The 12,508-nt window shown below is 36.6% G+C and overlaps 2 protein-coding genes across 6 annotated transcripts in view; one reads left to right on the top strand and one right to left on the bottom strand.

Annotated features, from left to right (window-relative positions):
* The window catches only part of znfx1 (zinc finger, NFX1-type containing 1), an 18,935-nt gene extending 16,415 nt beyond the window's left edge, over nt 1-2,520 (bottom strand). Inside the window, exon 1 of one of the 4 annotated variants that reach the window (XM_015384146.1) lies at nt 2,462-2,520. The gene's annotated coding sequence lies outside the window, so the exon portion shown is untranslated. The other 3 variants (XM_015384147.1, XM_015384144.1, XM_015384148.1) reach the window with 3 other exon arrangements.
* Nucleotides 1,940-12,508, top strand: tbc1d20 (TBC1 domain family member 20). Of its 2 annotated transcripts, none has more exons than XM_015384149.1 (8): nt 1,940-2,297; nt 2,478-2,666; nt 2,952-3,032; nt 3,974-4,160; nt 5,241-5,342; nt 5,976-6,117; nt 9,741-9,919; nt 10,134-12,508. In XM_015384149.1, exons 1-8 carry the CDS (start codon nt 2,246-2,248, stop codon nt 10,396-10,398), a joined length of 1,197 nt encoding a protein of 398 aa, XP_015239635.1. In that variant the 5' UTR covers nt 1,940-2,245; the 3' UTR covers nt 10,399-12,508. The 2 variants fall into 2 exon arrangements, with proteins under 2 accessions (XP_015239635.1, XP_015239636.1); XM_015384150.1 differs by having other exon boundaries at nt 2,481-2,666; nt 10,134-10,398.

The raw sequence follows: 12,508 nt of genomic DNA, 5'->3' as shown, positions 1-12,508 counted from the left end.
CGTCGTCTGATGGAAAAATATTATTCTTTATTCCTCACTTCTTGCGTTCACTCTTGCGTTCACTCAATGTCTGTAATGCATCATCAAGTTAAGGATATTATCATAGCTTTTATTAGAAATCGCATCTCAAATATTTCCTAAATTCCATTATGAAATGAAACTCACCTTTACTGAAATTTCCGTACGAATAATATCAAAGAAATGAACTAGTAAAAATATAGAAAGGTCCAGTTCAGCGGAAGCTGTCTGTGATTCTGACTGCGCCAGCAGAGCAGGCGCGCCTTTAAATGTCTGCTGCTAGTTTTCGTTTTCGTTTCATCAGAAATAATTTACCACGCCTCGTGAACACAGCATGACTCAGATATTATTCACCGAATATCACCAGAACTCCAACTGATTGTTTTGATATAAAGATAGAGCAGGGAAAACCAATGTTTAATATGACAAGACAATCTTAGGAGACAAAACTGAATTGTTTAGCTTAAAAATAAAATACAGCCAAGTAAAAAAAAGAAAAAAAGAAAGATTGATTAGCTGTAATTTTTCCTTTAACTCACCAGCTCCGCACTGAGCGGGTGTCAAGTGGCGCTTCTTCTGTTTATAACAGCAGTTCAGAGCGGCTCTACTTTATTCATATGGTTCATATGCAAAGCCAGGCTGACAAATCCCCACTCTACATTTACTGTGAGTGTTTTTATTTGTTTCGCTTTGCTTTTTTTTTATAAAAGGGAAAAAACACGATTCCACGTGCCTCTGGGGACCATGATGTTGAAAATGACGTCATTTGAAGTCGGTTTTACGTTCAATATTCGACAGACATGCGACAAACAGAAGAAGCAAATGTCTGTCGAATATCCAACGCAAAACTAACTTCATCACGGTTCTTATCACTGATTTTCTAAGAAAAAATAATAACGTAACTATTTTTAACCTTTAACTTAATTTCTTTGTGTTATTTTGCAGCAATTCCTTTAAAAGACTTCCCCGATAAACCAGACTAAATGTGAGATTAAATGTGTAATTTAACTCGCAGGCAAAAATGATTGAACATTGCAACAATGAAGAGTAGAATGGAGAGATTTGATTGTAATTGATTATTCTTTAACAACCAATTAAAGGCAATTGTTTTTTTTTTTTTTAACCAATTCTTGATTTTATTTTTTGTTTTTTTGTTTTTTTTTTCTTTTTTTTGTTGGCAGGAAATTTTGGCAGTTGGTTTATTTTTTATTTTGTCCCCTTTTTACTTTTTTCTATTTTACGCTTTACTTTGTAACCTTTATCCTGTGTTTCATTGTTGTCATAGGTCTACTGTAATTGAAGTTAAGTCCTTGTTTTTTTTTGTTTTTCGTCGTTGTTTTTGTGTTCTTTTGTTATTGATATTTTTATGTTTCTCTGTCTGCTTTTTGTGTCTTCCGTGTAATCGTGGATATTTAGGTATTTTATTTACTAGTGTTTGGTATTTTTTTTGTGTTGATCTTTTTTCTTGTTTTTATCTTTTTTTTTCCGCTTGTTTATTTATTTATTTTAATTAATGCTACTGGATTTTTTTGTTTGCGGCGGCAGTTGCGGCTCTAGGGCTTGTGTCCTCTTTATCTGCTTCTTTTTGTTCGTTAATGCTTTTTGCCTGTGTTGTTTGTCTTGGTTTGGGTAGTATTTTTGCTCCTTTTTTTTTTTTTTTGTATTGGTGTTTCTTTGCCCTGAGGTTTTGTGTGGTTTCTTCTTTTGCTCACTCTTCTTTTTTTATTGTTTATTGCCTGGTTCTTGTTCTTTTCATTTTTTGGTTTTGTGTTTTATGTGTGACTCGCGCCTTCTTTGTTTTTGCTCCTTGTTGGGGTCTTCGGTGGGATCCTGGTCAGGTACTTACTTTTTTCCTCAGTTTTAGCTGATGTCTTTATTTTGTTTTTTTTGGTTGTCTATCTCTTTTTTTTTTTTTTTCCGCCGCCAATGTAAACGTGAAGCGGTCCTTTGGCTCCAACTTATAGCTCTTTTAGACAAGGGTATAAAACACTAATGGCTCTCTTAGCAGAGCTATGGCTTACAGAACCAGAGCAGTGTGATGCTAGCTGTGTTCCCAGCTAACACAATAGCATTAGAACTGTCCAGGGCCGTGACATTTTGAAGGCTACTAATGCTAATTAAACAACGGCTAGTTACTTTCTTGTTGACATGTACGGCAGGCTAATGGAGAAAACAGAAAATGGGAAGAAATGATTTGCAATAAGGACGCGTCGAGAAGAGGAGCGAAATGAACTCTGCTAGAAGTGATCGGGCTCCGTCACCGATGAATGGAAGACAAGGTAAATGGAAAACAGTGTAATATTCAAAGTTACATTTAAAGCTGTGAGGCTGACTATTCATTGTAGGGCACATATATACTGTTTAAATGCAATCAATTCCCCAAAGTATAGTTGTTAGCTGTTTAATTTTTAACTGTACCGCTAAAAGTAGACTTAAACTTAACCCGAGCTCTCTTTCAGTAGACTGGGAAACCAGGCGGAAACGGAAAATCGCAGACATCACCCAGGCCCTGAGTGTCGATCCAGTGGATGTAGCAATGCTGAGGAGGATGGCAATCAGTGAGGGGGGGCTCTTGACTGATGAGTTACGCCGTCAGGTCTGGCCAAGGCTCCTCAACATCCCCCCTCACCTCTTGGACCAAGAGCCTGGTACTGTTTATTTCATCTATCTAATTTTACTAGTGCTTCTACAAAGTAAGGGGTCATCTTACTGTTTCTTTTGTAGAGTTTGCAGGAAAAATAAAGCTAAGAAAAATATGCTGTATAATGTATTCTTCTCAGCTCTGCTTCAATACCAACTGGTAGCAACAGACTCCAAATTGCTCTTGCAACTACAGTTGCCCCACAGACCTTTAAGGGTTGCATTGTTACTTTCTAAACAGGTACAAGTTCCCCCACACAGTGTCAATGTTAATACAAATATGTCCTTTCCAGGAAAAGTAGAGCGGGAAAACGATAAGGACTACAACCAGGTCTTGCTAGATGTTCAGCGTTCTCTGCGAAGGTTTCCACCTGGTGAGTAGTGTGCAGCAAATTAGAATATAAGCTCTGCCTTTGTAGCGTGCTTTTATTAGGAACATGGTTAAATCCAACAAAAACTGTCATTAAAGCAAAGATAAAGACATTTCTAATCTGGCAACATTTTTACCCTTATTTGCTGGCTAAGAAATATCTGCTTTTAATCAATGCTGGTTTAATATTTCAGCCACATTATGCCACCATCATTACATCAGTCATTATGAATAGCCATGTTTTTCTCCAATACTTTTATTTATTTAAATTTAGGACAATTTCCTTTTGAGACAGCCTGAAAGCTCTTACTTGTACAGAAAAGGCTCTGTTCATTTAGCTGTTTTTTATTTTTTTAAAGTTATCATCCTCCCTATTGCTTTGCAGAGGTGTGGGTAGAGTAGCCTAACATTTTACTCAAGTAAGAGCATCACTGCTTTAAGATTTTGTTTTTTACTCAAGTAAAAGTAGAAAGTAGTCGTCCAAGAAATGACTCAAATGAGAGTAAAAAAAGTAATTTAACTGGCTATTTAACTTCTAGGTAATATCTGTTCTAATGTTTATTAATATTGCATCAGAGAGAAAGTTATCATTAAAATTCGGGATTTCAAAGTATAAAATAAAAAATCTAAATAACATGATTACTAAATAACAAATAGAGGTAGAAAAAGCAATTTTCTATATCAATAACTTATAAAACCAGTTGAAAGGCTAAGCATACATGTTTTCAAATAACAGTAGCATAGTTTTACAAGAACACTCATTTAAAAGTAAAAAGAATGGTAAAGTATAATTATTTCTAATGCGTTTTTTTTTTAAAGTTACTCAAATAAATCTAACTAGTTATGGAAAAAACAGAGATGGGTAGCATGTTGTGACATTAAGAGTCCTGCCAAATATTATGTGAAAGCCTACGGCTGTATTTCATCTGTAATTTGCTTGTACAGGTATGCCAGATGAGCAGAGAGAAGGCCTTCAAGAAGAACTAATTGACATAATCCTGAGGGTTCTGCAACGTAATCCGCAGCTGCACTACTACCAAGGATACCATGACATTGTTGTCACCTTCTTGTTAGTCGTTGGAGAACGCCTGGCAACTGTTCTAGTAGAGAAACTCTCCACACATCATCTCAGGTATCTGCAAAAAGCGTTTTATTGTGTTTGGTTTATCTTTAAAGGCTAAATTTGACTTCATATTAGGAATGCAAATTTTTGATCGATGAAATAAACTTCATTTAAATAATCTTTATGATCGACTAAAGAGTATTTGAGAAGTGGCTATTTCCTTTAAAAAGTGAGTTTTCTCTAGTATCAAGAAGATTTTTCCATACTATGCAGGGCCAAATATTTTTACAATTTGCTTACTTGAAAAGAATTCTGGGGTTTATCTAGTGTTTATATTTACAAACAGAACAACATAAAGTGTATCTGCAATGTTGCCATTAAAAAGTGTAAATAATCCTTGACCAGACTGTAGATCAATTCATGTTGCTGCTCTAGAAACACTCCTCTTTGACATTACTTCTATTTACAAATACCAGTGAGGCTTTGCTTAGAATGAACAGCTGTGCCCCATAGTGGACGACACAAACACTACGACACTAAAGTAAACTCCTTCTGAAGGGCTGGTTCTACTCCCCGCAGCAGTGTGTCGCAGTGAGCTTGTCACAGATATTTTTGATTTATGCCAAATATTGAAGCGTGGTCTGCGCCATGTTACTCCACGCCACAACGCAAGACGGACAATCATGAAGTAGATGTGGGTCTAGATACGACCGAGGCGGGGAGGAAGTGGGGGCAAGTTTGTGCAACAGCGGAGGGACATGAGGGCGAATGAGGGATGCAAGTGCTAGAAGAGCGCACCTCACTCTTCTAGCTGGTCCAACTTCATGAGTCGTTTTCCGCAATACCGGTCATACAGACAAAACAAGCTGGTAAGATACCAAACAGGAAATGCGCATAGTGTAGAATGGATGTAGATTTGACCAATCAGAGGCCTCCTGTCTGCGGTCATCTACAATTTGGGAAAGGTGCAGCAGAGTGTCTGCGGAGGGGCGCCTCTGCATTCACTGCGACGCCTACGCATACGACCTAGTTTCAAAGTATAAATTAGCCTTAAGCAGACATGATCAATTAATTGGGTTGAACACATTTTAATCTAATAAGCAATTAATCATGAGTGTTTACATTATTTGTTTTGCCCCCCCTTTACAGGGACTTCATGGACCCCACGATGGACAACACAAAACACATTCTTAACTATCTGATGCCTATCATTGAAAAGGTCAACCCTGAGGTGCATGACTTCATGCAGCAGTAAGTTTCTCTTTAAATTTACATACAACTGGTCCTTAAAGATGTTCCAGTAATCAAAATGAGAGGGTAATAAACTGTTTAAAATAGGAATTCCCTTTAGATAAATGAAAATAAATAGAAAAATGGTTAAATACATTTGCTTTGCCTTTAGAAAGACGGTTCATTTTAAATGTAGGAATTTACTGAGCTCTGAATGAAATTTTGCAAAGGCTAACCTGTAATCCTTATTACCATGTACTGTTGTAAAAAAAAAAAACAGAAGAAATGTCTTTTTCTAAAAGGTAAAATTTACTGATATATATAATGCTCATCAATATGCACAAAGTTAGAATATTTTTATGCTTTTAAATGAAGACACTGTAGTCTTTAAAGAACACTGATCCTATTATGATGGCTTAACTTTAGACCGTAAGCAACATGTCATTAAATCCTTTCCTCTGCCGGTTGATTCCATAAATTGCCTTTTTAACTCACCCTTTCTATCTGATCTTCACTTCTCTCTCACAATGTCTGATTGTTGTATCAAATGGCATACACTTTATAGGGGAAACAAAGCTATAGTCGGACAAACAAAACATTATCTCAGGCTCGCTTATTTAGTTATCTCATTACAAGTCTTTTATTAATTCTCAGGGCTGAAGTGGGCACGGTCTTCGCTCTCAGCTGGCTGATAACCTGGTTTGGCCATGTGCTCTCAGATTTCCGCCATGTTGTACGGTTGTATGACTTCTTCCTGGCCTGCCATCCACTGATGCCAATTTATTTTGCTGCTGTGGTAAGTTTCCTGCCATCACTGCTTGCTTGAGCATTTCTTCAGTCCCGTTTAAAATAATACATTTGCATTGTACAGTAAATGTACTCTGTAGTCTCTAAATGTAAACTTTACTTAATTGGGATCCTTGTGCATGACTTGCTACATAAATACTTTTGTCATTTTGTAAAAACAGAGTTTATACAAAAAGAAATTTCATTTTGTACAGCTTTAAGACAGTAAATGAGCAGAAGCTTAGCAGTGAAATGAAGATTTCCATTACATAAAGTGCTGCAGTGATCAAATCAGATCAGTGTGGGAGAAAGAAACATGGTGCAAAAACACATTAATATGGAAGTTCAGAGCATTTCAGACAAATATATATGGTGCAAATATGCAGTATTTTGGTTTGGTGTCATCAGTGTGATGCAGAGTCTGACTTGATTTAGATTTTTTTTCAACAGTTCAGCTGTCTGATGACAGTGGAGAAAAAGCTATTGCAGAATGTGCTGGACCTGCAGCGGATGCTGCGAAGCCTCTTCCCAGAGGGCAGCAGGGAGAGCAGTCCATGGTGGGGGTATGAGGGGTCATTGATGATGTCACGCAGCACTTGAATGAAATGTCTTTTGTTGGGGGAAGAAGAGCCCCGATGATCCTCTGACCCGGACTAACTGAGGTCTGTTTGTGAGGAAGTCTAGCAGCCAGTTGCTAAGAGGTGTATTGAGGCCCAGCTTTTCCAGTTTGCCTGTCAGACGCTGTGGGATGATGATGTTGAAAGCTGAACTGCAGGAGTCCAGGGACAGCATCTGCATGTGGGTGTTCTTCTCCTCCAGGTGTGCTAGGTTAAGGTGAGGAGAAGAAAAGATGGCGTCCTCATGGAGCGGCTCTGTCGGTGGGCAAACCGGAACAGGTCGAATGGTTGGGGGAGACTAGAGACGATGTATTCTTTAACCAGCCTTTAAAAGCACTTCATCACGATAGGAGTCAGTGCAACAGGCCGATGGTCATTGAATGGGATGACCTGAGGCTCCTTCAAAGTGAAATTTGACATAGTCGTTATTAGCTATAGAGTTAAGGAAGGTGACAGCCTAGATTATTAAGTTTTTATTATTTGCTTGGATTAATCATTAATTTTGACAGCACTGTCTACTGTTTATAGATATTTTATTGCCCTGCACTTTTCTTTTTTCTCTTTTCTTTTCCGGTTTTCTTATCTTAAATTCAATGCCCTTGCAAATTCCCCTGGCTGAGCTTGGTTAAACATCTACAGTGCCTTGCAAAAGTATTCGGCCTCGTTGAACTTTTCAACCTTTTGCCACGTTTCAGGCTTCAAGACATAAAGACATAAAATTAGATTTTTTTTTTTTTTTGTCAAGAATCAACAGCAAATGGTCTCAATCATAAAGTAGAACAGCTTGTATTTGTATAACTTAAACTTTTTCAACAAAAAAAACTGAAGTGTGGGCCGTGCAAAATGAATCGGCCCCTTTACTTTCTGTGCTGCAAACTTCTTTCCAGAAGTTCAGTGAGCTTCTCTAAATGATCCAATGTTGACCTTAATGACTGATGACGATGAATAGAATCCACCTGTGTGTAATGAAGTCTCTGTGTAAATGCACCTTAAAGCTGGATTTGGATACAAAAAGATTTCCCAACTTTATGATTTTGCCCCATTTGTTCTTGATTCTTCCCAAAAAATATCTATTTTCTATCTTTAGCGGCTGGTTAGCTCAAGTGGTAGGTAACCCGTCCTGCAAACAGAAAGGGTTTGTATCCCAGCTGGGGGGGATGAGCTGCCAGTGTGGGTCCTTAGGCAAGACCCTTCACATCTGCTTATTCATCATTCAGTCATTATGGTGTGCAGATTATGGTCTGCAGGTTCTTTTTTTTGTTTTGTTTTTTGTTGCTGTTTTTTTTAATGGATGTTTAGATGCAGTATAGGCTCTGTTCTTAAGCCTTTGTCCTTAATGACATTTTTTTCTTACTTTCATAGTGTTTTTAAACATGAGTATCCAATGTTCCCTCTAATTTTCTGTGTGTCCGAGCACTGAGGACCACTGAGAGCAACATCAGATGTGCCCGGCGAGGCCTCACACCAACGTTAAACCTGTTATAAACCGGGCATCATAGCAAGTTATATAGGTTATTAAAATAATAAGAGATTACGGCAGAGATTTCCATTAGTTTACATCTAATTTAAGTGATTAGCCCACTTAAAATAAAAAAGGATTAAAACAACTTGTTAATGAGATATGTAGTATGATATATGTAAGAGTTCTACTCTGGGAGAAATGAGACATTAAATGTTTCAGACATAACCTTTTGATCACATTAAAACTTTTTCACATTTTGCACAATGAAACTTGTGCTGAAGTATAATATAAATTCCTGCATCTTTTGTAATTTTAAATAAACCGTTTTAGCTTTTTTACTAAGATAAATTATATAATAGTAAAAGCATATCATTATCCATCAATAAAAATTTAATGTCACTAGAATATGAGCAAATCTGACTTAAATTAGATTTTTCATGTCTGTCCTTTTACCATTTAATGGTTGTCCAAATATGCCGCTTCAAGATGATTTCTGGAGGCTGTTTTGATACGATTCATTAAACCAAATCACAATGAGCACTGCATGCCTGCAATGTTGCAGAGATATCCACATGCTGTGAGATCTTTAGCTCTTCATATCTAAGGGCTGCAGACACCGTATGTGAGGACATGCAGATTTTTTTTTTTTCTTTTAAGGTTTTGCTTCATTATGTTCTTGAATTTTGAAGGTAAAAAAAGTGAGTTACATTGTTCTGGAATCTTAAACTGATCAATAATTTGAACCGCCACTTTTTCTTCTTCCTGTTGGATTCACAGTTGTATTTTTCACTGTAGGTTTTAGGTTGAAAAAAACAAATAATAAATGGATTAAAAATGATACAGAAAAAAAAATTAATTGGTCTAATTAAATTAGTTTTTGTTGGTTTTATATTTTATGCACTGCATAGATTTTTATTTTTTTTTTATTTATTTTGTGCACTGAGAATTCCCAAGCAGGGCACAATAGGACAAAGACACAGGTTAGAGGGAACATTGGTAATATCTATACTCCTACTTTAGTAATACATTTAAATACTTTAAACACCTTAGTTAGGAAAATGTTTTTTTTTTTTTTATTCCTATTTTCTAATAAAAAAAAAAGGAATTCTGGCCTTTTCATCAGCTGTAAGCTGTAATCCAAATAACTAAAAACAAACAATATATATACTCCATGCCCCTTTATTTATAAAACACCTTTGAAATAATTCTGGTAATCAAAGAGCTGTTCATACAATATAAATCAATATGGCTGTCAGGAATTAGTATAATACAGGGTTCTCACCAGCACTTTTCAGCATATTGGGCCACTACGCTGTAAGTACTCAGTGTTATACTAAAATTAGTCCAATAGGCTCATTTTCTAGGTGTATCATCCCTTGGTTCTGTCCAGCACATTTCAAATAACAGTTGATGATTTTAAAAATGTAACTGAAATGAGGCAGATGTGCTGAATTTTAATGATTGTGTGCTAAATTGCTTTACCTCGAAGACTTTTGCTCTGATACTCAGTGCTGATGGTCCCTCAAAACTGTGTTATTTGTTTAAATGTTGCAGATTGTGCTGCACAGGGAGGACGAGGTGTTGGATTGTGAATGTGATATGGCAATGGTCCATCACCTGCTGTCTCAGATTCCTCAGGATCTGCCATACGAGACTCTGATCAGCAGAGCAGGAGACCTCTTTGTCCAGTTTCCTCCCTCTGAACTGGCCCGAGAAGCAGCTGCCCATGAAAGGTACTTAAGTCCTTAGGGTTGACGCTTGTAAGCACATTACATCTACAGGCCATTTGTGCAGTCTATCATTTCTCTGCTTCTAAATGACCGCTTCTTCTTTTTATTAAAAATCACACTTTTTGTCTTTTGCTTTTCACAATCATTACTTGCTGTTCTTTTATTAATTCTTTCAATTTCCCTTTTCTCCCTTTAATGTATCCATTTTCCTTCTAAGCATGGCGTCTTCTACCTTTGAGGACTTTGAGCTTGCATCCACTCAACAACGGCCAGACGCAGTTCTCCGCCGAAGACGCAGACAAAAACAAGCTTCTCCGGAGAGCTCGACAGCGAGCGCTGTCATGACTGTTGCACGGCCTTCAACTGCCCGCCGCTTTGTCAGATTGGCAGTAATGGGTCTGACTGTGGCTTTAGGAGCAGCGGCTCTTGCTGTGGTTAATACAGCTCTGGAGTGGGCCCCCAAGCTGGACTTGTTTCCTTGAACTACTTTTAAAGCCAACCTGCCAACTTTTGTCTACAACTAAATAAAGCTGGTGGGTCTTTTTCAAGAAGCATTTTTGGAGTCTTAACACTTTCTGGACTGGCTAAGCTCAGTGACTGAGTTGAACATGTTAACTCCGTCATCAAGAATATGTACAAACAGCCTCCTCTAAAAGGATCTCATAAGGCACCACACTTTATCCTTAAGGGTATGTAGTTTTAAAAGCTGCTGGCACTCCCTAATGAATCCATGTTATTATGAAGAAACAATTTCCAAGGACTATCATTGATGTGTCGTAATCAAAGTTTATTTATATTTTGTTATAGGATGTCTGATTTACCGTAATGCTCACTGAGATTTATGCTGAAAGCCTGACTCACTACACTTGAAACTGCTGCCAACTTTGAGAGAATGTGTGTGTGTTTGTTTGAATGTATGGGCGCAACCCATTTGTTTTACTTATTTGATATCTTTACTGAGACCAACTTAAGGATTCGCTTGATCAGCCATCTGTAGAATTAGACGTATTTCATTTTAGGGGAACATGAAGCAAATTTAGGGTAGTTATTTTACTCTTTTAGTTTATTTGCCCCCTCCAGGGTTTAAAATGTAAAAAGTGTTTCTCAATTCTAACATTTCAATGTATCACTATATGTGGAGCATCTTTAAAACCTTTTTCAACCTTAATTATGCATTTAAATAAGGATTGTAGCTAAAATCTTTAATATATAAATAAGAATGACCAAAATAACTGTATTAACAAGCTATAACAATTTTAAAAATAACACTACAATCACAAATACATTTTACATACATCTTGGTCTTAAAAATATTTCCTACTAGACATCCCGTCTAACGGCTTGTCCTCTTTTTCTTTAGTTTGAGTAATTCAAATAATCACTAATGCCTTTGCCAGGTATCTAGAAGTAATCTACTGTAAATAAGCATAAATAAGAAGAATCTCTTAACTGCTGGAGCACAACTGGTCTGCCTTTAATGTGCTATCCTATAAGTAGGCCTTTGGAGAGTGGAATAAAATGAAAACTACACTTTTAATAAACGGAAGGCAGAATCATTTACACATTTAGATGCTGGCAAAAATGACACTTTATTTCATAAATTTAAGCTTTGTACAATATCGATCAAATTATATGTAGTTATTTAAAAAAAATGCTTATAATTTAAGCTCAATTTATTGTTGTAGATTTCAGTCTTGCATTAAAAGCTATTAAAAAGATTTTACACCTAAAGTAGCTAAAGCCTTGGTTAAGATCATAGGGCCATTATTCTGCCTACAATCGCTGATAGGATCTGTCGATAACTCAACAGCCTTCCTGCATGGATTCTGTAGCACGTTCCTCTTGAGCTATGCATCTGGAAGAGGCTGATTTAACCAATTCTGGTGCGTTAACGCAGAAGGGTATGGCAGATAAATGTCAGCCTAAGGCTCATTCTGGTTTTTCCAAATGGCTCATGTCTAATGAAAAATCTTACATGTATGATCTCTACAGGGCAATAACATTATTATTCACTTGGTTTATATCTGATTTCAGGTATGTCATTTCGTTTTCAAACATACTTTGCTCTTTCTCTGAAAGCGTCACTCATGGTGAATTTGGTTCCTGGGCGTTCAGTGCATTCATGTTGTTCAATCTGTTGCATATTTTTCCAATAAGAGAGTCGCCAAGAAATAAAAAATTAAATAATGGTGATATGAAAGATTGAGTTGCGTTATCTCGAATCTGTCTTTTTTCTTTTAATAGTAGTGGATCACCTACATAAATGTAAAATATATTTATTAAATGAAGAAACATCAAAATTCCCCATGATGTTAAGAGAACCTGTATATGCAGTTTATTTAAAGGAATAACAATCTACATAATAAACCACATCTGGGAATGACTATAAATTCCCAATCACACTGAAGGTAACCTGATGTCCTCATCAAAACATGTTGATCAGTATTGTGGATCACTTGTTCGTATAATGCTCCACATTCGGTGGTATTTATTTTCATTGCACTAAGTGGTGTATATGCCTTTTAATGTTTATTTTGTTATAATAAAGCTAGTATACTAATGTTAAGTTGTAAAATAGCTTGATATAATAAA

The sequence above is a fragment of the Cyprinodon variegatus genome, unplaced genomic scaffold, assembly GCF_000732505.1.
Source record: "Cyprinodon variegatus isolate N-32 unplaced genomic scaffold, C_variegatus-1.0 Scaffold305, whole genome shotgun sequence".
In the NCBI taxonomy this organism is placed as follows: Eukaryota; Metazoa; Chordata; class Actinopteri; order Cyprinodontiformes; family Cyprinodontidae; genus Cyprinodon; species Cyprinodon variegatus.
The sequence above is the reverse complement of the archived record's forward strand: the minus strand, read 5'-3'. Positions and strand labels throughout refer to the sequence as shown.

Excerpts from the sequence above, each read along its gene's own strand:
- tbc1d20 (XM_015384149.1), top strand. The coding sequence starts at position 2,246 with ATGAACTCTGCTAGAAGTGATCGGGCTCCGTCACCGATGAATGGAAGA. Across the intron at positions 2,667-2,951 it reads CCTCTTGGACCAAGAGCCTG|GAAAAGTAGAGCGGGAAAAC; the intron begins GTACTGTTTATT and ends TGTCCTTTCCAG. Across the intron at positions 9,920-10,133 it reads GAAGCAGCTGCCCATGAAAG|CATGGCGTCTTCTACCTTTG; the intron begins GTACTTAAGTCC and ends TTTCCTTCTAAG.